Raw genomic sequence first — 23,147 nt, 5'->3', positions numbered from 1 at the left:
TGATGTGTTCTTCATTCTCATAACCTAATGTAGCAGGTCTAAGATCCCTCCTGATGTGTTCTTCATTCTCATAACCTAATGTAGCAGGTCTAAGATCCCTCCTGATGTGTTCTTCATTCTCATAACCTAATGTAGCAGGTCTAAGATCCCTCCTGATGTGTTCTTCATTCTCATAACCTAATGTAGGAGGTCTAAGATCCCTCCTGATGTGTTCTTCATTCTCATAACCTAATGTAGCAGGTCTAAGATCCCTCCTGATGTGTTCTTCATTCTCATAACCTAATGTAGCAGGTCTAAGACCCCTCCTGATGTGTTCTTCATTCTCATAACCTAATGTAGCAGGTCTAAGATCCCTCCTGATGTGTTCATCATTCTCATAACCTAATGTAGCAGGTCTAAGATCCCTCCTGATGTGTTCTTCATTCTCATAACCTAATGTAGCACGTCTAAGATCCCTCCTGATGTGTTCTTCATTCTCATAACCTAATGTAGCAGGTCTAAGATCCCTCCTGATGTGTTCTTCATTCTCATAACCTAATGTAGCAGGTCTAAGATCCCTCCTGATGTGTTCTTCATTCTCATAACCTAATGTAGCAGGTCTAAGATCCCTCCTGATGTGTTCTTCATTCTCATAACCTAATGTAGCAGGTCTAAGATCCCTCCTGATGTGTTCTTCATTCTCATAACCTAATGTAGCAGGTCTAAGATCCCTCCTGATGTGTTCTTCATTCTCATAACCTAATGTAGCAGGTCTAAGATCCCTCCTGATGTGTTCTTCATTCTCATAACCTAATGTAGGAGGCGTAAAAGAAGATCCTATAAAACATAGTAGAAAAAGACTCAGTGGCCATTATCCTCTCAAGGTGAGGTATTGAAAACAGCAGTGCCATTTTAACCCCTATCTTTTTGAGAGAGAAAAGAAATATGACTTGTGAAACCAAATCCCTTTCACTGATTAATTGTTTTCGTATAAAATATAATTTCCCTTTTTTTTTGCATAAAATATAGTTCAGTGTTTGTATGATTGATTTTATAGTCTTTAAAAAAACATCTTTATCAAAGCCAATAATTATGGACCTGTCTGTATGTCTATGAGAAATACAGTTTTTAAACGCTATCCAATCTTAGCTACTGAATCTCTACTTGTTCTACTCAGCATTTACCATGTTTTGACTAGATTTGTATATCCTCCAATAGTCTGATCTTCATTTTGCGTGAAGACGAGGGATTCCCCCACACTTCCTTTTTAGCAGCAATATAAACCCAGAGACATCATTCAGTTTCAGTCGACACCAGCCGACCACAGCCAACACAGACTCAACATGCCTTTCAAGACACACTACCTGTTGGTGTCCCTGACTCTCTGCTGGTTCGTGGCTCTTCAAGGTGAGATATTGCATCTTTATCTATATATATATATGAATCTGTTCAACTTGACTCTTGAACAATCAACAAACCAAACCTATTATAATTTATGTTTTTAAACAATTTAATTCCAATTTTCACAATCAATCCACTGCAATGTTAAGTGTCTCAGAGTAGGGTCTGTATTCAATCCGTATGGCAGAAGTTCTGCGTTGCAGCGTGAGTGACATTTAAAGGTAATGTTCCTGAGTGGAAACTGCATTCACGGTAAACACTGCATGTCGACTCAATCAGATATTACCGTTACATTGCTGTCACGCAATCACTGTCTTTTAACTGGTGTTTTTATTTCTTTACTTACCTATTGTTCACCTAATACCTTTGTTGCACTATTGGTTATAGCCTGTAAGTAAGCATTTCACTGTAAGGTCTACTACACCTGTTGTATTCAGCATTTCACTGTAAGGTCTACTACACCTGTTGTATTCAGCATTTCACTGTAAGGTCTACTACATCTGTTGTATTCAGCATTTCACTGTGAGGTCTACTACACCTGTTGTATTCAGCATTTCACTGTAAGGTCTACTACACCTGTTGTATTCAGCATTTCACTGTAAGGTCTACTACACCTGTTGTATTCAGCATTTCACTTTAAGGTCTACTACACCTGTTGTATTCAGCATTTCACTGTAAGGTCTACTACACCTGTTGTATTCGGCGCATGTGACAAATAAACTTTGATTTGATTTAATCTGTAACATTTCAGCGATGATACAGACGGAATAGAGCCCTAAGAGTGCTGATCTAGAATCAGTTTTGATTTAATCTGTAACACTTCAGCGATGATACAGACTGAATAGAGCCCTAAGACTGCTGATCTAGAATCAGTTTTGTCTTTGTAACATTCACATGTTTCAAAGTGCAACTTTTAGTGATGATAAAAAGGTGTTAACTCTATCCCTTAAACCTTAACCTTTAACCCCAAATTCAAACACTATATTGTTATTGTATGTAATATTCCCGGTCTTCATCCCTGCAGCTTTCCCCATGAACGGCTGTGCTGCATGTCAGAAGTGTCGCTGCATCCGGACGTCCTCTGCTTTCATCTCTCCTCGGCTGTTCCACAGGATAGAGATCCTACCTCCAGGTGCCCACTGTCGTCAAACAGAGATCATGTGAGTCAACTAACACCACCTAGCAACCAGTCAAGAACCCTTTCACAGTCAACAAGCAAACCAACATCTATTTCTAAAATATATATATTTTTTTAAACATAACTTAAAAAAAAGTTACATTAACCTAATAAAAAGTATTCTGTATGAATGAGGTTTGTACAGTAGACCTAATACATTACCTGGTATGCCTAATACATTATCACAGCATGCATACGACATTATCACAGTATGTCAAATACATTATCACATCATGCCTAATAGATTATCACAGCATGCCTAATACATTATCACAGTTTGCCTAATACATTATCACAGTATGTCTAATACATTATCACAGTATGCATAATACATTATCACAGCATACCTAATACATTATCACAGCATGCCTAATACATTAACTAATAATAAGAGTTCTACCTGGAACCAAACAGGGTTCTCCTATGGGGACAGCTGAACAACCCTTTTGGAACCCTTTTTCTACGTGTGTATATCCCTGTCCTGACAATATTGTTATTCTCAGACAATATTACATTTCAAAACTCCAGCTTTGATTCCAAAACAGATCAGTTGGTGTAGCACTTGCGAGGCACAGCTGAGCAGAAATTGAAATAATTGGCTTTTATTTTACTTTTATTTTACTGGACTGATGGTATCTGCTGTCTCAGTTACCGACTTGGAATTTAGAGCCGGATGACCGTTCAAAACAATTTTTCCTAGTCGGGTCTCGTTTTTTTTCAGTTTCCAGTTGTCTTGAACACACTGAAGTCGGAAGTCTGAGTTCCCAGTAGTTTTGAACACCGCATTAGTCTCAGCGGAGGGAGGGACAGAAGAGCAGAGGGTCCACCTCTCACCTTCTTGCTCTCTCCTTCCTTTCCTCCGGTGAGACTGACCAGAGAGAGGTGAGACTGACCAGAGAGAGGTGAGACTGACTAGAGAGAGGTGAGACTGACCAGAGAGAGGTGAGACTGACCAGAGAGAGGTGAGACTGACCAGAGAGAGGTGAGACTGACCAGAGAGAGGTGAGACTGACCAGAGAGGAGGTGAGACTGACTAGAGAGAGGTGAGACTGACCAGAGAGAGGTGAGACTGACCAGAGAGAGGTGAGACTGACCAGAGAGAGGTGAGACTGACCAGGGAAAGGTGAGACTGACCAGAGAGAGATGAGACTGACCAGAGAGAGGTGAGACTGACCAGAGAGAGGTGAGACTGACCAGAGAGAGGTGAGACTGACCAGAGAGAGAGAGAGGTGAGACTGACCAGAGAGAGGTGAGACTGACCAGAGAGAGGTGAGACTGACCAGAGAGAGGGGAGACTGACCAGAGAGAGGTGAGACTGACCAGGGAGAGGTGAGACTGACCAGAGAGAGGTGAGACTGACCAGAGAGAGGTGAGCCTGACCAGAGAGAGGTGAGACTGACCAGAGAGAGGTGAGACTGACCAGAGAGAGGTGAGACTGACCAGAGAGAGGGGACAACGTCTTCCACCTGATGGCTAAAGTCGAGTCACACCGCATCTGCTTTCAGACACAAATTCATGTTGTTCCTCTGACCAGAGAAAGTATAATATCCCTCCCTATTAAAATAGACAGGACGAGATGCTAATAATGATAGAAACACAGCGCTGTCGATACACTTGGCTACTCATTCATTACAGTGTGAGTGGAAGTAGAGAGAAACATGTTTTATATTATGTAATAGTGTTGAATCAAAACAGTGACAGAGCAGAATGAAAACTTAAACATGAACTCACTCATAAAAACAGCAGCTGTTTGCTGTATTCTTTGATCATTTCTCTCTGGTCATGGTTTTAAAAGTTATGAAATCTTACATAGGCTGGTATCAAACTTTGCGTGGGGTCGTGGAAGCTGTAGGCACAGTGATTTGAGCTATACGATTGGTCAGCGCAGTGAGGCTCACTCGATTTATCCACCTTCAATGGTTTAAACTGGGAACAGTTTGTCTACCCGGTGCACAAGGCTTCTGAAGTGTCTACCCGGTGCACAAGGCTTCTGAAGTGTCTACCCGGTGCACAAGGCTTCTGAAGTGTCTACCCGGTGCACAAGGCTTCTGAAGTGTCTACCCGGTGCACAAGGCTTCTGAAGTGTCTACCCGGTGCACAAGGCTTCTGAAGTGCCTACCCGGTGCACAAGGCTTCTGAAGTGTCTACCCGGTGCACAAGGCTTCTGAAGTGTCTACCCGGTGCACAAGGCTTCTGAAGTGTCTACCCGGTACACAAGGCTTCTGAAGTGTCTACCCGGTGCACAAGGCTTCTGAAGTGTCTACCCGGTGCACAAGGCTTCTGAAGTGTCTACCCGGTGCACAAGGCTTCTGAAGTGCCTACCCGGTGCACAAGGCTTCTGAAGTGCACCTGCCGGTAACAGCGCAACACGAATTTAAAAAAGAAGAACCGCAAACCTTTTTCATATGATTTTCTACAGAAATGTTTGGTGATGGACTAGGAATGCCTTGAAGTCGATGGCGATCGATTGGTTGGTAACCACTGGCCCAGTGGAATCTCCATGCTTGTTGCTGTTGTTCAGGCTTCATCTGTTGTCTTGGAAACCGCACCTTAAACCCACGGTGGCTGTCATTGTCTTCACACATAGATCATGTGAGTCAGTCAGCGAGGTCTTGAACGAAGCGCTAAACTGTGGTTTTCTAATGCATAGGGGGAAGAAGCGTGGGGGATCGGTCGGGGTGGAGGGGAAATTAATTAGTCAGTATAGTCACTTTACTGCATGCTATGCAAACCAGTCATTAGTCACTGATGATGAGTTCAATGTTCCTATTCGTAACCAAGGCTAAGACATTGTAATAAATGTGGGCATTTGCAGTGGTAGCCTATAGCAATTCCCCCCGAAACTCAGTATGTGGCAGGGACTCCAGACAATCACAGATTACAAATATGTTTTTCTAGTCAAGGCCATCCTATTCAACTATTATACAGTTGTCAGTGCCTGTCAGAGCAAAAACCAAGCCATGAGGTCCAAGGAATGTCAAGAGTGGGAAAAGCTGTCATCAAGGCAAAGGGTGGCTACTTTGAACAATCTCAAATATTAAATATATTTTGATTTGTTTAACACTTTTTGGGTTACTACATGATTCCATATGTTTTATTTCATAGTGTTGATGTCTTCACTATTATTCTACAATGTAGAAAATAGTAAAAATAAAGAAAAACCCTGAAATGTGTAGGTGTCCAAACTTTTGACTGGTACTGAATCTATACATACATTTACATATACAGGACTCCGGCTTTGCACATCCTAGTATTTATTGGGGCTGCAGGGTAGCCTAGTGGTTAGAGTGTAGAGGCGGCAGGGTAGCCTAGTGGTTAGAGCGTTGGCCTAGTAACCTGAAGGTTGCAAGTTCAAACCCCTGAGCTGACAAGGTACCAATCTGTCGTTCTGCCCCTGAACAGGCAGTTAACCCACTGTTCCTAGGCTGTCATTGAAAATAAGAATTTGTTCTTAACTGACTTGCCTGGTTAAATAAATAGATATCTTAATTCCATTCTTTTACTCAGATGTGTGTGTATTGTTAGATATTACTGCACTGTCGGAGCTGGGAACACAACCATTTCACTACAGCCATAATAACATCTGCTAAATATGTGTACGTTCATATTGACGTTTTCTGATAGGTTCAATTCTGCAGTGTATGATATGTAACCATGGTGACACTGTAATATATATCCCTCCCTTCATTCATCAGCGTTACCAAGAAGGACAAAGCCACCGTCTGTGTGACTCCAGATGCAAGATGGATCAACAAAGTCATTGTCAAGTTACAAAGGTAAATACAACACACACACACACACACACGTCTGTTAACTTTAACACAGACCATCTCTTTCTACAGTACCAACAAGAAGAAGAGAAGTGCAGAACTTCCCATCTCAACCACCATTGAGTGAATTGGAACAGGAATGTATCAAGTTGGAGCTAAATGGAAATGTGACACCAATGTAATACCAATGTGACACCAATGTAATACCAATGTGATACCAATGTGACACCAATGTGACACCAATGTGATACCAATGTGATACCAATGTAATACCAATGTGATACCAATGTAATACCAATGTGATGCCAATGTAATACCAATGTGATGCCAATGTAATACCAATGTGATACCAATGTAATACCAATGTGATACCAATGTGATACCAATGTGATGCCAATGTAATACCAATGTGATACCAATATGATGCCAATGTAATACCAATGTGATACCAATGTGATACCAATGGATTCAATTCAAATACGATTGTAATACCAAGTGAATTAGTTTATCTTAAATGATTTCAGGATGTATTGAATGTGATTATTTCATGTTTTTTTTAATCATGTATTGGGTCTACCCTCGAAAAATAAACACAACCTATTCAACATGAGCATTTTATTGCCTGAGGAGGAGGAAGGGTGTAATGGAGGTGAAATGCCCATGTTTACCATCTTGTTGATGTGAGCATCATTATCCCATAAAGTCAGTCAGCCTCTGATGGGTTGACATAATATTCCACTCCCAGCAGGGGCGGGACTGGGGCGGCCGTAATTTGCCTGCTCTTTGGGGAGCATAGGTCCTTTTCAAACTTCCTGGTGGTAGTTAAGGCCTTGTGTCTTACCCACAAAGATAGAGGAATGTAGATGGATATAACCTGGTTTTACCATGGACATTGCCATTGAGGACTTCCACCATTTTAAAGTAGTCAACTGGGAGGGAATTCCTATGGTTTGGGAGCGATCCGCCAATGAACAGAGCATTGTCTTCTTCTTCATATTGGGTTGGCGATGGTTAGTAAACGCTACATCACCGCCATCTAGTGGTTACAATAAATAAAGGACAAGATGTTGTTCTGGACTCCAGCACTGCATTTAAATCACACTTTTTTTTTTCTCAAACACAAAAGAAGAAAATGGACTACTTTTAAAATGGAGACAGCATCAATGACGCTGCCCATGCTCTCACAGACGTCATATAATGGAATTGATACAAAGATGAGTCCTCTGTATAATGGTCTTACCCAAACACAGATGAAAGAACATGAATGAACAAATAAAAAACACAACTGCTCTGAAATCAGATCAACATGACTTCTGACTTCTACATTCAGAAAACAGACCTGTGCAGTTGATTAAACATTAATTGTGTCCCAAATGGCATCCTATTCCCTATTTGGTGCTCTATTTTTGAACAAAGAGCTCTACAGGGTAATAGCAAGGTCTCTGAGGAGGAGGAGCTATCTATCTATGACCACCCTCAATATGGCTCTGACGCAAGGATTGGGAGGATTGGAATGTATGGTGGGTCCACCTCAGAATGGTAACATGGCAATAAATGGACTTTGGGACAATATATTTCATCAGTCAAAATGATGGTAACAACGGGAGACGGAATATGAAAATGAATGCCGTTTTAATGTTATTAAAAGTTCAAATGACGACATTATAAACGAAAACATTGTAACTTGATGAGTTTTCCATAATATGTACATGATGTTTACATACTGTGCGTTGTGTTGAAAATATCCCGATTAAAGACAATGTCTTTGTAAAGATGAACAGTGAATTTAGTTGTCTAAACTAGATCAGAGTCTAATCCATACCTTGCCTCGTAACTCGATACGCATAAAGACTGAAACACCCCTTTTTGACCCAAGAGTATAAAACAAGCGAGTTCAGAATTTACATATCAGACTAAATTGACCACGTGCTGCAGCCGAGGTCCATGACTAGTCGTGACCCCAAAATGCAACACGAGGTTCAAAAAGACAAATGAACCTCTTAACAATCAATGCTACGGTCGAGTAGCTGTATCTAAGAAGGTGAATTCGAGAAGGACCACCAAATCAAATCAAATCAAATTTTATTTGTCACATACACATGGTTAGCAGATGTTAATGCGAGTGTAGCGAAATGCTTGTGCTTCTAGTTCCGACAATGCAGTGATAACCAACAAGTAATCTAACTAACAATTCTAAAACTACTGTCTTATACACAGTGTATCATCTCTCCAAGGAATCGTGTGTCTAAACTGCTTTCATTCCCACGCTGGAACTATCTACACGGCTGATTAGCCGTCCTCAGAAGACCCCTCTTCCAGAACAAGAGCAAGGAAACAGACAACTTGAAAAGAGGACATTGTAACAGCTGGTGGACAATCAGAGACTTACACTCGCAAACAAAGTAGATGACCAGCCAGAGAACGGGACGTCGGCCAAACATCTCACACTAAGCGGAGCTCGGCCCACGAAGCCCTGGGCCCAACAGAGATACCCAACAGAGATACCAAACGAAGACCTTTAACAAGTAATTACATCATTATAATTCTTACCCATAAGGCAGTTCGGGGCAAAGTGTTAGGGTTAAACTAAGCATAGCTTACAAAATGTACCCAAGAGTGCTCTAGTGCTCTCTCTCAATCCCCATCTTATGTAACACGTGTCATATTGTGTTGGTCCGCTAGGGACCTGTTTCATCGTACTAAGTTCTAATCAATAGCCTAGACTGTGTGTTTGAGTATGTGTATCTTATATTATCATTTAGCTTGTTAGTAAATAAATAATCAACTCAATTGGTGTGGTACGGAATGATTTAGTGAGAGCCGGGTTTGTGCAGATTTATGAATTATGCGACGTTCAGGATGAGACTGTAGAGGAAATTAATTAATTAGGGACTGCTGTAAAATCGATATTCTGATATTCTTTGAGTTCATTTGGGAAACGAAAATTCATTAAAAAAAACGTTCCCATGGTGCCCCAGGTTTCTGAGTTAATGATTACCCGATTTATTTAAATCACGTAATTATAAACACAGTTAATATTCGATAAACAACAGTGGTCGCATTAGTGATACCAACGTCACGACACTACATGTTAGCCTAGAAGCTGAACACTAATGGTTCCATCCTGATAACTGGTTTCCAATACTATCTGAAATCATTTCAAACACTTGATCTGGGCTTGATTGAGCTTTCCTGGCACAGTGGGACTAAGAGACTGCCTATCTGACACTCCAGGCAAGCTAAAGCCAACACTGAAAGATTTGAACTCAAGTGGATGGATAGGATGGAAGGAAGGATGGATAGAAGATGGATGGATGGATAGAAGGATGGATGGATGGATAGAAGGATGGAAGGATGGATAGAAGGATGGAAGGATGGATAGAAGGATGGAAGGATGGATAGAAGGATGGATGGATGGATGGAATTAGAGATAGTATCCTGTACAAACTAGATATGTTATCAAATGTAATTTGTTACATGCGCTGAATACAACAAGTGTAGACCTTATTGTGAAATGCTTTACTTACAAGTCCTTAACCAACAGTTCAAGAAGAGTAAAATAATAATCATAATAAAAAGCAACACAGTAACGAGGCTATACACAGGGGGTACCGGTACCGAGTCAATGTGGAGGCTATACACAGGGGGTACCGGTACCGAGTCAATGTGGAGGCTATATACAGGGGGTACCGGTACCGAGTCAATGTGGAGGCTATATACAGGGGGTACCGGTACCGAGTCAATGTGGAGGCTATATACAGGGGGTACCGGTACCGAGTCAATGTGGAGGCTATATACAGGAGGTACCGGTACAGAGTCAATGTGGAGGCTATATACAGGAGGTACCGGTACAGAGTTGTTACGCACGCCTCTATGAAGAGGGAACGCAACACCCTGCTACAACTAAACTCTCTGTGAAGCGAAAAAGGTATGGACTGTAGGTGCGAGTAAAAATTACAACAAGCAGAAAGTGGTACCGTTTACAAGGACTTTATTCCTTTACACGGTAATATGGGGAAAAGGGGCTGGACGGAACCAAAGCAAAGAAAGTAAATCTCAAAACCTCCCCCTCTCCTATCTTACCTGCCTACCCACTACTTAACTAATTTAGCACCACCTGGTGCCCTAACCAAAATACAGGGGGTGGTCCGCCCAGGTCTTACCTAGTGTGCCTAGACAGCGAATATGCTACGGGTATATGTATGCCCGCGGGCCTCTTGCCTAAGCACTCCCTAGGTGCCTTCCCCTTCCCCCCTGGGAACAAATGAAACAGAACATTAAACAATTTCACAAACAAACTAAGAAACAAAGGACATCAAATAAGCTCTGAGCAACAAACTCACAAAACATACCAACTCTCAGCAATGAACTCCCAGCAAAATCAACCTCTAGCAAAATCTCTAACAAAATCTCTAGCAAAATCTCTAGCAAAATCTCTAACAAAATCTCTAGCAAAATCTCTCTACAAAAAGATCTCTAAGAGAATCTCTCTCAAATCTCTCTAGCAATGACCTCCCAGAAAATCTCTCTCTCCTAAAACAGAACAATGGCTTTTTTTATAGCTTCAGATTGAATGGGTAATTGGAGACAGCTGAGTCTTGACGAGGGGGCGGGGTCAGCTCTCCAATTAGCCATGGAGTCGACCAATCAGCTGCTTGAGGGATTTCAGGAAGCCATTTTCCTGAAATAAACACATGCTCAAACACAAACTACAACACATAAACTGGGGAACGTAACAAGAGTCAATGTGGAGGCTATATACAGGGGGTACCGGTACAGAGTCAATGTGGAGGCTATACACAGGGGGTACCGGTACCGAGTCAATGTGGAGGCTATATATAGGGGGTACCGGTACCGAGTCAATGTGGAGGCTATATACAGGGGGTACAGAGTCAATGTGGAGGCTATACACAGGGGGTACCGGTACCGAGTCAATGTGGAGGCTATAAACAGGGGGTACCGGTACCGAGTCAATATGGAGGCTATATACAGGGGGTACCGGTACCGAGTCAGTGTGGAGGCTATATACAGGGGGTACCAGTACAGAGTCAGTGTGGAGACTATATACAAGGGGTACCGGTACAGAGTCAGTGTGGAGACTATATACAGGGGGTACCGGTACCGAGTCAATGTGGAGGCTATATACAGGGGGTACCGGTACCGAGTCAATGTGGAGGCCCTAATGAGAGGTTAGCATGTCTTGGGGGTATGATATTACATGCTAACCTCCCTGGTAGGCCCTAATGAGAGGTTAGCATGTCTTGGGGGTATGATACTACATGCTAACCTCTGTTATTGGTAATGGTGAGAGGTTAGCATGTCTTGGGGGTATGATATTACTTGCTAACCTCCCTGGTAGGCCCTAAAGAGAGGTTAGCATATCTTGGGGGTATGATCTTTGACCCTCTGTAACTTTCTCACTATTCATTATTATTCATGATTCATTCAGGATTATACGTAACCATGGCAGCATCCACATTAATGTAGAAGTGTTTAGAAACATATTCTATTCTTATATACAATAAAAGTGACTCCAAAATGACACAATACATTATTTACCATTAATTTCTATTGGGCACAAAATAATCTGAAATACAAAAAAAAAAACGAATTGCAAATACATCCAACAAGTTTATAGAGTCACAGGCTTGATGTAGTCATTGCATGCTAGGAATATGGGACCAAATACAAAACTTTTGACCCCCTACCTTTTTGAGAAAAAAAAATATATTGTTAGACAAAATCTTTCTCTGGGCAATTGTATTCATATAAAATAATATAAATCCCCATTTTGTTGAGCGTACAATATAGCTCAGTATTTGAATTGTTGATTTTATACAGTCATTATTTCTCATCTTTGTCAAGGGTGTCAGTAAATTCGGACTCCCCCGTTCGACGTGATCCTAGTCATTGTAACGGACCCAGGGTTTTGAAAGTTTCCACAAAGCAACAGGTTTTTATTTGGTTTTCACTCAAAAAGGAACTCTAGTCTAGGTGACAGAAGAGGCAGGCCTGAATCCTACCTCAATAAGGGGCTAACTGATGAACGGAAGAGGTAGGCCTGTATCCTACCTCAATAAGGGGCTAACTGATGAACAGAAGAGGAAGGCCTGGATCCTACCTCAATAAGGGGCTAACTGATGAACGGAAGAGGTAGCCCTGGATCCTACCTCAATAAGGGGTAACTGATGAACAGAAGAGGAAGGCCTGGATCCTACCTCATTAAGGGGCTAACTGATGAACGGAAGAGGTAGCCCTGGATCCTACCTCAATAAGGGGCTAACTGATGAACGGAAGAGGTAGCCCTGGATCCTACCTCAATAAGGGGCTAACTGATGAACAGAAGAGGTAGGCCTGGATCCTACCTCAATAAGGTGCAATAAATTATTTATATAATTATTTATTTTTTAAATCAGATCATTTTCATTGGGTCAGGAGCACACACACACACACACACACACACACACACACACCACTCAAACAGACGAGGGAAAAATCAATGCATAGTGTCAACTTACATAGCAGAATGAGAAGCTGAGAGCAAATTATGTTAATAATGAAGCTGTGTTTGAGAAACAATAGTAATGGTGGGATCCTGTTCACTGATTGACCCTTATAGGCTTCCATAGACACATGTTAAGAGATGACAACATTTCCTTGTCTTACCGTACTTAACTCCAAAATAGAGCAGTAGTGAAAAGTCCCAATTACCACCGTCATTTTGGAGAAGGAAGAAGAAGTCCTGTTTGGGTGTATGATGAAACGATGGCAACTTTAACATGATCATCAAACGCAATTCAGTAGAACTCTGGATGTCATAACGTGTCTTGAGGAGTGTATTTCTCAACCAGAGAGAAACCCAGATGGCGGCTGTCATCGTACTGTTATTAGATTATGGCAAAAAGCTTTTCTAACTCTCAGCCAGGCCACCCAGACCAGGCCCACCCAGACCGGGCCAACCCAGACCGTGCCCACCCAGACAGGGCCCACCCAGACCGTGCCCACCCAGACCGGGCCCACCCAGACCGGGCCCACCCAGACCGGGCCAACCCAGACCGGGCCAACCCAGACCGTGCCCACCCAGACCGGGCCCACCCAGACAGGGCCCACCCAGACCGGGCCCACCCAGACCGGGCCCACTCAGACCGGGCCCACCCAGACCGGGCCCACCCAGACCGGGCCCACCCAGACCGGGCCCACCCAGTTCCTTGGATGGTCTGAGATTAGGGACACGATAAGAAAATGTACAAAGTCCTTTTTTTTGGGCAGAGGAGGCGGGGCATTAGGTGTTCAAAGGGGTCAGAGGGTGAGTGGTCGTGACAGGTGCAGGCCGTTGAGGGAGGAGGAGGAGGAGGAGGTGGAGGTGGTGAGGGGCGGGTGGAGCTCCAGCTGGGCGAGCAGAGAGAAGTGGTCAGAGGGGATGTGGGGGTGGGGACAGCCAGTGATGTTGTTGTCCGTTAACCACCGAGAGTCCAGGGGACCGAGTAACCCGGCTACAGACATGTGAGTCTTGGAGAAGAAGATGTAGTCGATTACGCCATACACAGCAAGGAAGAAATAAAGAACGGAGGAAGATCTTGTTAGCATTGCTATACGTTCAAATATTCTAAAATATATTTTAGCATCATGGATGCTCTGTAATGTTGACACTTTGCTCTACAGTATGGGGTGATGGGGAGAGAGAGAGAGAGAGGCAGAGTGATGGACAGAAGGAGGGAGAAAAACAGATGGACAGAGAGGAGGGAGAGAGAGAGAGAGAGAGGGAAGGATGCAGAGAGAGAGAGATGGACAGAGAGGAGGGAGAGAGATGGAAGGAGAGAGAGAGGAGAGAAGGAGTACAGAAAGAGCGAGCGCGAGAGAGGAGACAGAGTGTAAAGGCTTTCGATTGTAGAAGGAGACCAAGGCACAGCGTGGTAGGCGTACATCGTAACTTTATTGACGACACCAAACAAAATAACAAAGACAAAAAAAACAAAAGAGCACAGTTCTGTCAGGCAACAGCAACTAAACAGAAAACAAGATCCCATAAACTCAGGTGGAAAACAGCCTGCCTAAGTATGATTCCCAATCAGAGACAACCATAGACAGCTGCCTCTGATTGGGAACCACACTCGGCCAAAAACAAAAGAAATAGAAAACATAGAAATTCCCACCCGAGTCACACCCTGACCTAACCAAACATAGAGAATAATAAGGATCTCAACAAAAGGAGAGAGAGAAGGGAGAGAAATAGAGAGAGCGACAGGAACCAGTCAGCTTTACCTTGAAGTCGTATGTGTATCTGTAAGTCATGAGGCTGTCCTCATAGGGCAGTCCCTATAGCCTACCACTTAGTGGTATGTTATAGGGACTGTCCTCATAGGGTTAGTGGTAGGTTATAGGGACTGTCCTCATAGCGTTAGTAGTAGTAGTCTACCACTAACCCTATGAGGACAGTCCCTATAGCCTACCACTAACCCTATGAGGACAGTCCCTATAGCCTACCACTAACCCTGAGGACAGTCCCTATAGCCTACCACTAACCCTATGAGGACAGTCCCTATAGTCTACCACTAACCCTATGAGGATAGTCCCTATAACCTACCACTAACCCTATGAGGACAGTCCCTATAGCCTACCACTAACCCTATGAGGACAGTCCATATAGCCTACCACTAACCCTATGAGGACAGTCCCTATAGCCTACCACTAACCCTATGAGGACAGTCCATATAGCCTACCACTAACCCTGAGGACAGTCCCTATAGCCTACCACTAACCCTATGAGGGCAGTCCCTATAGCCTACCACTAACCCTATGAGGACAGTGGATAAGAGCGTCTGCTAAATGACTTAAATGTAATGTAAATGTGTTGGTGTGTGTGGACCATGATAGATCCTTAGTGATGTGGACACCGAGGAACTTGAAGCTCTCGACCGTCTCCACTACAGCCCCTTCAATGTGAATGGGGGGCGTGGCTCGGCCCTCCTTTTCCTGTAGTCCACGATCAGCTCCTTTGTCTTGCTGACGTCGAGGGAGAGGTTTGTTGTCCTGGCAACACTGCCAGGTCTTTGACCTCCTCCCTGTAGTCTGTCTCATCATCGTTAGTGATCAGGCCTACCACCGTCGTCGTGTCGTCAGCAAACTTAATGATGGTGTTGGGCCATGTGCGGCCACGCAGTCGTGGGTGAACAGTGAGTTCAGAAGGGGGCTAAGAACGCACCCCTGAGTGACCCCCGTGTTGAGGATCAGCATGGCAGATGTGTTTTTGCCTACCCTCGTAACCTGGGAGCGGCCCGTCAGGAAGTCCAGGATCCAGTTGCAGAGGGAGGTGTTTAGTCCCAGGATCCTTAGCTTAGTGATGAGCTTGAAGGGCACTATGGTGTTGAACGCTGATCTGTAGTCGATAAACAGCATTCTCATGTAGGTGTTCCTTTTGTCCTGGTGGGAAAGGGCAGTGTGGAGTGCAATAGAAATTGCATCACCTGTGGATCTGTTTTGGCGGTATGCAAATTGGTCCAGAGTGATGGCGTTGATGTGAGCCATGACCAACCTTTCAAAGCATTTAAATGGCTACAGATGTGAGTGCTATAGGGCGATAGTCATTTAGACAGTTTACATTGGTGTTCTGGGGCACGGGAACTATGTTGGTCTGCTTGAAACATGTTGATACTACAGACTGGGTCACGGAGAGGTTGACAATGTCAGTGAAGACACTTGCCAGCTGGTCAGCACATGGTCTGAGTACACGTCCTGGTAATCCATCTGGCCCTGCGGTCTTGTGAATGTTGACCTGTTTAATGGTCTTACATCGACTACGGAGAGCGTGATCACATAGTCGTCCGGAACAGCTGGTGCTTTCATGCATGGTTCAGTGTTGCTTGCCTCGAAGCGAGCATAGAAGGTATTTAGCTCGTCTTGTAGGCTCGTGTCTCTGTGCAGCTCGCAGCTGGGTTTCTCTTTGTAATCTGTGGTAGTTTGCCACAGCCGACTAGCGTCACGGCCGATGTAGTAGGATTCGATCTTAGTCCTGTATTGACAGTGACACTTTGCCTGTTTGATGATTCGTCTGAGGGCACAGTGGGATTTCTTATAAGTGTCCGGATTTGTGTCCCGCTCCTTAAAAGCGGCAGCCTTTAGCACATTGAGGATGTTGCCTGTAATTCATGGCTTTTGGTTGGGGTATGTACGTACGGTCACTATGGGGACGAGGTCGTGGATGTACTTCTTCATGAAGCCGGTGACAGATGTGGTAAACTCCTCAATGCCATCAGATGAATCCCGGGACATATTCCAGTCGTTGCTAGGGAAACAATCCTGTAGCTTAGCAACCGCTTCATCGGACCACTTCTGTATTGAGTGCGTCACTGGTACTTCCTGTTAAAGAGTTTTTGCTTGAAAGCAAGAATTAAGAGGATGGAGTTATGGTCAGATTTGCCGAATGGAGGGCGAGGGCGAACTTCGTATGTGTTTCTGTGTGTGGAGTAAAGGTGATCTAGAGTTGTGTCTCCTCTAGCTGTACAGGTGACATGCTGGTAGAAATAAGGTCAAACAGATTTCAGTTTCCCTGCATTAAACTCCCCGGCCACTAGGAGGCGACGCATCTGCGTGAGCATTTTCTTATTGGTCAGGTAGCGACATGAGGTCAGCACAGAGGGATAGGGGCTGGGTGTGAGTTAGTGTTAGGTTCTTACCAGAGTCGGGCAGGGACTTGAGGTCAGCACAGAGCACGATAGGGATGGAGGCTGGGTCAGAGGTCGGGGAGCCTGTTCCCACGGAGCTCTGGTGCCTTTCAGCGATGCTCTTTAACTCAGACAGGAACATCATGGTCTGGATCAGCTTGACGTCACAGAACTCCGGGTCCCAGTGCATGTGGGCGTTGGCCACCAGGATCAGCTGTTTCTCCTGCAGCGGCGTCAGGCCTGAGGAACAGACACAGTGAGTTAGGATACACAGAAACGTATGAATGAAAACCAATTAAACATTTTCTATTTTTGTCCATCAAGTTGAAATAATCTGAACTTTTTTAGGACGAGTTGCACAAAGGCAGACATTTTTTGTGTGTGTTTTTTCCCCCACGAACAATGGTGGGAGTTAACAACAAACTGTAGTAATTTCAGAACTTGTCACTTTGAAGAGCAGAGACTGCCATCTACTGGTTCAATCTGGTACTGGGAAAATGACTTAAAATGGTACAGTATCTCCACAGGAAGAGAAGGCTTCACAAATAATTATTGTTGACTGACCACCAGGCTCCTCACCACCAGAGAAGTTGTCTGACTGACCACCAGGCTCCTCACCACCAGAGAAGTTGTCTGACTGACTGACTGACTGACTGACAGGCTCCTCACCACCAGAGGAGTTGACTGACAGGCTCCTCACCACCAGAGAAGTTGTCTGACTGACTGACAGGCTCCTCACCACCAGAGAAGTTGTCTGACTGACTGACTGACTGACAGGCTCCTCACCACCAGATAAGTTGTCTGACTGACTGACTGACAGGCTCCTCACCACCAGAGAAGTTGTCTGACTGACTGACTGACAGGTTTCTCACCACCAGAGAAGTTGTCTGACTGACTGACTGACTGACTGACTGACAGGTTTCTCACCACCAGAGAAGTTGTCTGACTGACTGACTGACTGACTGACTGACAGGTTTCTCACCACCAGAGAAGTTGTCTGACTGACCACCAGGTTCCTCACCACCAGAGAAGTTGTCTGACTGACCACCAGGTTCCTCACCACCAGAGAAGTTGTCTGACTGACTGACTGACTGACTGACTGACTGACAGGCTCCTCACCACCAGAGAAGTTGTCTGACTGACCACCAGGTTCCTCACCACCAGAGAAGTTGTCTGACTGACTGACTGACTGACAGGCTCCTCACCACCAGAGGAGTTGTCTGACTGACTGACTGACAGGCTCCTCACCACCAGAGGAGTTGTCTGACTGACTGACTGACTGACAGGCTCCTCACCACCAGAGGAGTTGTCTGACTGACTGACTGACTGACAGGCTCCTCACCACCAGAGGAGTTGTCTGACTGACTGACTGACTGACAGGCTCCTCACACCAGAGAAGTTGTCTGACTGACTGACTGACAGGCTCCTCACCACCAGAGGAGTTGTCTGACTGACTGACCACCAGGTTCCTCACCACCAGAGGAGTTGTCTGACTGACTGACTGACAGGTTCCTCACCACCAGAGAAGTTGTCTGACTGACTGGTTCCTCACCACCAGAGAAGTTGTCTGACTGACTGACTGACTGACTGACTGGTTCCTCACCACCAGAGAAGTTGTCTGACTGACTGACCACCAGGTTCCTCACCACCAGAGAAGTTGTCTGACTGACTGACCACCAGGTTCCTCACCACCAGAGAAGTTGTCTGACTGACTGACCACCAGGTTCCTCACCACCAGAGAAGTTGTCCTTGTTGACCTCCAGCAGGACAGCGACCCCGATGTTGTCCTTGATCATGACCCTGTTCAACATGACCTCTGAACCCTCAAGAGTTCGCCATGGCAACCTGGTTGAACTCCACAGTGTGTTTCTGCACCAGAGTAAATCTGAAACATAACCAGACCTGGGTTCAAGAGGCAAGCTCAATCGAACACAGATTAAAAAAAAAACACTGATGTAATAAAAAAGGACATTATAAAAATTGTATTTGATTGATTGATTCACTCACTTCTCTGTTTTGAAGAACACGGCACACCCGTCCACGTGTTTCCTCTCCTGTTCTGAGACCAGTTTGGCACGAGACTTTGGGCAGAAGTACCCGTGGTACCCACGCTCCTTCAGTGTCTCTAGAAACAGAGTGTGATACTGCTCCGTCTCCACCTCCTGAGGACACGCGACCAAGACGGTTGAATTAAGTTTCTGGGACAAAGTTCGCATTTAAGATGTTAATGGAATAATTCAACGAGCCAACGTTCCTCACAGAGAGTGTGTGAACCGTGGTTGGTTCTCATCTTGCATAGGCTACTTTGCACAGGAAATACATTTGTGATACTTTGCAAGTTCAGTTAAGCCGGAGCTTTCCGTTTTCCACAACAATATTCAACATCTTCAACGCATGGCCAACCTAACTACCTCTAGATGAGTCAGACCCTACAGTAAGTTCCCCTAGACAGCCCCTACCAGTAGACTGATGTCAGACCCTACAGTAAGTTCCCCTAGACAGCCCCTACCAGTAGACTGATGAGTCAGACCCTACAGTAAGTTCCCCTAGACCGATGAGCCAGACCCTACAGTAAGTTCCCCTAGACAGCCCCTACCAGTAGACTGATGAGTCAGACCCTACAGTAAGTTCCCCTAGACAGCCCCTACCAGTAGACTGATGAGTCAGACCCTACAGTAAGTTCCCCTAGACCGATGAGCCAGACCCTACAGTAAGTTCCCCTAGACTGATGAGCCAGACCCTACAGTAAGTTCCCCTAGACTGATGTCAGACCCTACAGTAAGTTCCCCTAGACAGCCCCTACCAGTAGACTGATGTCAGACCCTACAGTAAGTTCCCCTAGACAGCCCCTACCAGTAGACTGATGTCAGACCCTACAGTAAGTTCCCCTAGACAGCCCCTACCAGTAGACTGATGTCAGACCCTACAGTAAGTTCCCCTAGACAGCCCCTACCAGTAGACTGATGTCAGACCCTACAGTAAGTTCCCCTAGACAGCCCCTACCAGTAGACTGATGAGTCAGACCCTACAGTAAGTTCCCCTAGACAGCCCCTACCAGTAGACTGATGAGTCAGACCCTACAGTAAGTTCCCCTAGACAGCCCCTACCAGTTGACTGATGAGCCAGACCCTACAGTAAGTTCCCCTAGACAGACCCTACCAGTAGACTGATGAGCCAGACCCTACAGTAAGTTCCCCTAGACAGCCCCTACCAGTAGACTGATGTCAGACCCTACAGTAAGTTCCCCTAGACTGATGAGCCAGACCCTACAGTAAGTTCCCCTAGACTGATGAGCCAGACCCTACAGCAAGTTCCCCTAGACTGATGAGCCAGACCCTACAGTAAGTTCCCCTAGACAGACCCTACCAGTAGACTGATGTCAGACCCTACAGTAAGTTCCCCTAGACTGATGAGCCAGACCCTACAGTAAGTTCCCCTAGACAGACCCTACCAGTAGACTGATGTCAGACCCTACAGTAAGTTCCCCTAGACAGCCCCTACCAGTAGACTGATGTCAGACCCTAGAGTAAGTTCCCCTAGACAGCCCCTACCAGTAGACTGATGTCAGACCCTACAGTACGTTCCCCTAGACAGCCCCTACCAGTAGACTGATGTCAGACCCTACAGTAAGTTCCCCTAGACAGCCCCTACCAGTAGACTGATGAGCCAGACCCTACAGTAAGTTCCCCTAGACAGCCCCTACCAGTAGACTGATGAGCCAGACCCTACAGTAAGTTCCCCTAGGCAGCCCCTACCAGTAGACTGATGTCAGACCCTACAGTAAGTTCCCCTAGACAGCCCCTACCAGTAGACTGATGTCAGACCCTACAGTAAGTTCCCCTAGACAGCCCCTACCAGTAGACTGATGTCAGACCCTACAGTAAGTTCCCCTAGACAGCCCCTACCAGTAGACTGATGTCAGACCCTACAGTAAGTTCCCTAGACAGCCCCTACCAGTAGACTGATGTCAGACCCTACAGTAAGTTCCCCTAGACAGCCCATACCAGTAGACTGATGTCAGACCCTACAGTAAGTTCCCCTAGACAGCCCCTACCAGTAGACTGATGAGCCAGACCCTACAGTAAGTTCCCCTAGACAGCCCCTACCAGTAGACTGATGAGCCAGACCCTACAGTAAGTTCCCCTAGACAGCCCCTACCAGTAGACTGATGTCAGACCCTACAGTAAGTTCCCCTAGACAGCCCCTACCAGTAGACTGATGTCAGACCCTACAGCAAGTTCCCCTAGACAGCCCCTACCAGTAGACTGATGAGCCAGACCCTACAGCAAGTTCCCCTAGACCGATGAGCCAGACCCTACAGTAAGTTCCCCTAGACCGATGAGCCAGACCCTACAGTAAGTTCCCCTAGACAGACCCTACCAGTAGACTGATGAGCCAGACCCTACAGTAAGTTCCCCTAGACCGATGAGCCAGACCCTACAGTAAGTTCCCCTAGACAGACCCTACCAGTAGACTGATGAGCCAGACCCTACAGCAAGTTCCCCTAGACCGATGAGCCAGACCCTACAGTAAGTTCCCCTAGACCGATGAGCCAGACCCTACAGTAAGTTCCCCTAGACAGACCCTACCAGTAGACTGATGAGCCAGACCCTACAGCAAGTTCCCCTAGACCGATGAGCCAGACCCTACAGTAAGTTCCCCTAGACCGATGAGCCAGACCCTACAGCAAGTTCCCCTAGACTGATGAGCCAGACCCTACAGCAAGTTCCCCTAGACTGCCCCTACCAGTAGACTGATGTCAGACCCTACAGCAAGTTCCCCTAGACAGCCCCTACCAGTAGACTGATGTCAGACCCTACAGCAAGTTCCCCTAGACTGATGATGCCAGACCCTACAGCAAGTTCCCCTAGACTGATGAGCCAGACCCTACAGCAAGTTCCCCTAGACTGATGAGCCAGACCCTACAGAGTGTTCCCCTAGACTGATGATGCCAGACCCTACAGCAAGTTCCCCTAGACTGATGAGCCAGACCCTACAGCAAGTTCCCCTAGACAGACCCTACCAGTAGACTGATGTCAGACCCTACAGTAAGTTCCCCTAGACAGACCCTACCCGTAGACTGATGATGTCAGACTCTACCCGTAGACTGATGATGTCAGACTCTACCCGTAGACTGATGATGTCAGACCCTACCAGTAGACTGATGATGCCAGACCCTACCAGTAGACTGATGATGCCAGACCCTACAGTAAGTTCCCCTAGACTGATGATGTCAGACTCTACCTGTAGACTGATGATGTCAGACCCTACCTGTAGACTGATGATGTCAGACTCTACCCGTAGACTGATGATGTCAGACTCTACCCGTAGACTGATGATGTCAGACTCTACGCGTAGACTGATGATGTCAGACCCTACCCGTAGACTGATGATGTTAGACCCTACCCGTAGACTGATGATGTCAGACCCTACCCGTAGACTGATGATGTCAGACCCTACCCGTAGACTGATGATGTCAGACCCTACCCGTAGACTGATGATGTCAGACCCTACCCGTAGACTGATGATGTTAGACCCTACCCGTAGACTGATGATGTCAGACCCTACCTGTAGACTGATGATGTCAGACTCTACCTGTAGACTGATGATGTCAGACCCTACCTGTAGACTGATGATGTCAGACCCTACCTGTAGACTGATGATGTCAGACTCTACCCGTAGACTGATGATGTCAGACTCTACCCGTAGACTGATGATGTCAGACCCTACCCGTAGACTGATGATGTTAGACCCTACCCGTAGACTGATGTCAGACCCTACCCGTAGACTGATGATGTCAGACCCTACCCGTAGACTGATGATGCCAGACCCTACCCGTAGACTGATGATGTTAGACCCTACCCGTAGACTGATGATGTCAGACCCTACCCGTAGACTGATGATGTTAGACCCTACCCGTAGACTGATGATGTCAGACCTTACCCGTAGACTGATGATGTTAGACCCTACCCGTAGACTGATGATGTCAGACCCTACCTGTAGACTGATGATGTCAGACTCTACCTGTAGACTGATGATGTCAGACCCTACCTGTAGACTGATGATGTCAGACCCTACCTGTAGACTGATGATGTCAGACTCTACCTGTAGACTGATGATGTCAGAGCCTACCAGTAGACTGATGATGCCAGACCCTAC

General features: G+C 45.6%; 1 protein-coding gene across 1 annotated transcript; it reads left to right on the top strand.

Moving 5' to 3' along the window:
- The first annotated feature begins 1,284 nt into the window (after window positions 1–1,284).
- On the top strand, window positions 1,285–6,932 carry LOC115121606 (C-X-C motif chemokine 13-like). Its single transcript, XM_065011352.1, has 4 exons — window positions 1,285–1,386; window positions 2,405–2,540; window positions 6,253–6,333; window positions 6,400–6,932. The coding sequence occupies exons 1-4, from the start codon at window positions 1,323–1,325 to the stop codon at window positions 6,452–6,454; spliced, it is 336 nt and encodes a 111-aa protein (XP_064867424.1). The 5' UTR covers window positions 1,285–1,322; the 3' UTR covers window positions 6,455–6,932.
- The last annotated feature ends 16,215 nt before the right edge of the window (window positions 6,933–23,147 follow it).

Source organism: Oncorhynchus nerka, linkage group LG27 (assembly GCF_034236695.1).
Source record: "Oncorhynchus nerka isolate Pitt River linkage group LG27, Oner_Uvic_2.0, whole genome shotgun sequence".
NCBI lineage: Eukaryota > Metazoa > Chordata > Actinopteri > Salmoniformes > Salmonidae > Oncorhynchus > Oncorhynchus nerka.
The sequence above is the reverse complement of the archived record's forward strand: the minus strand, read 5'-3'. Positions and strand labels throughout refer to the sequence as shown.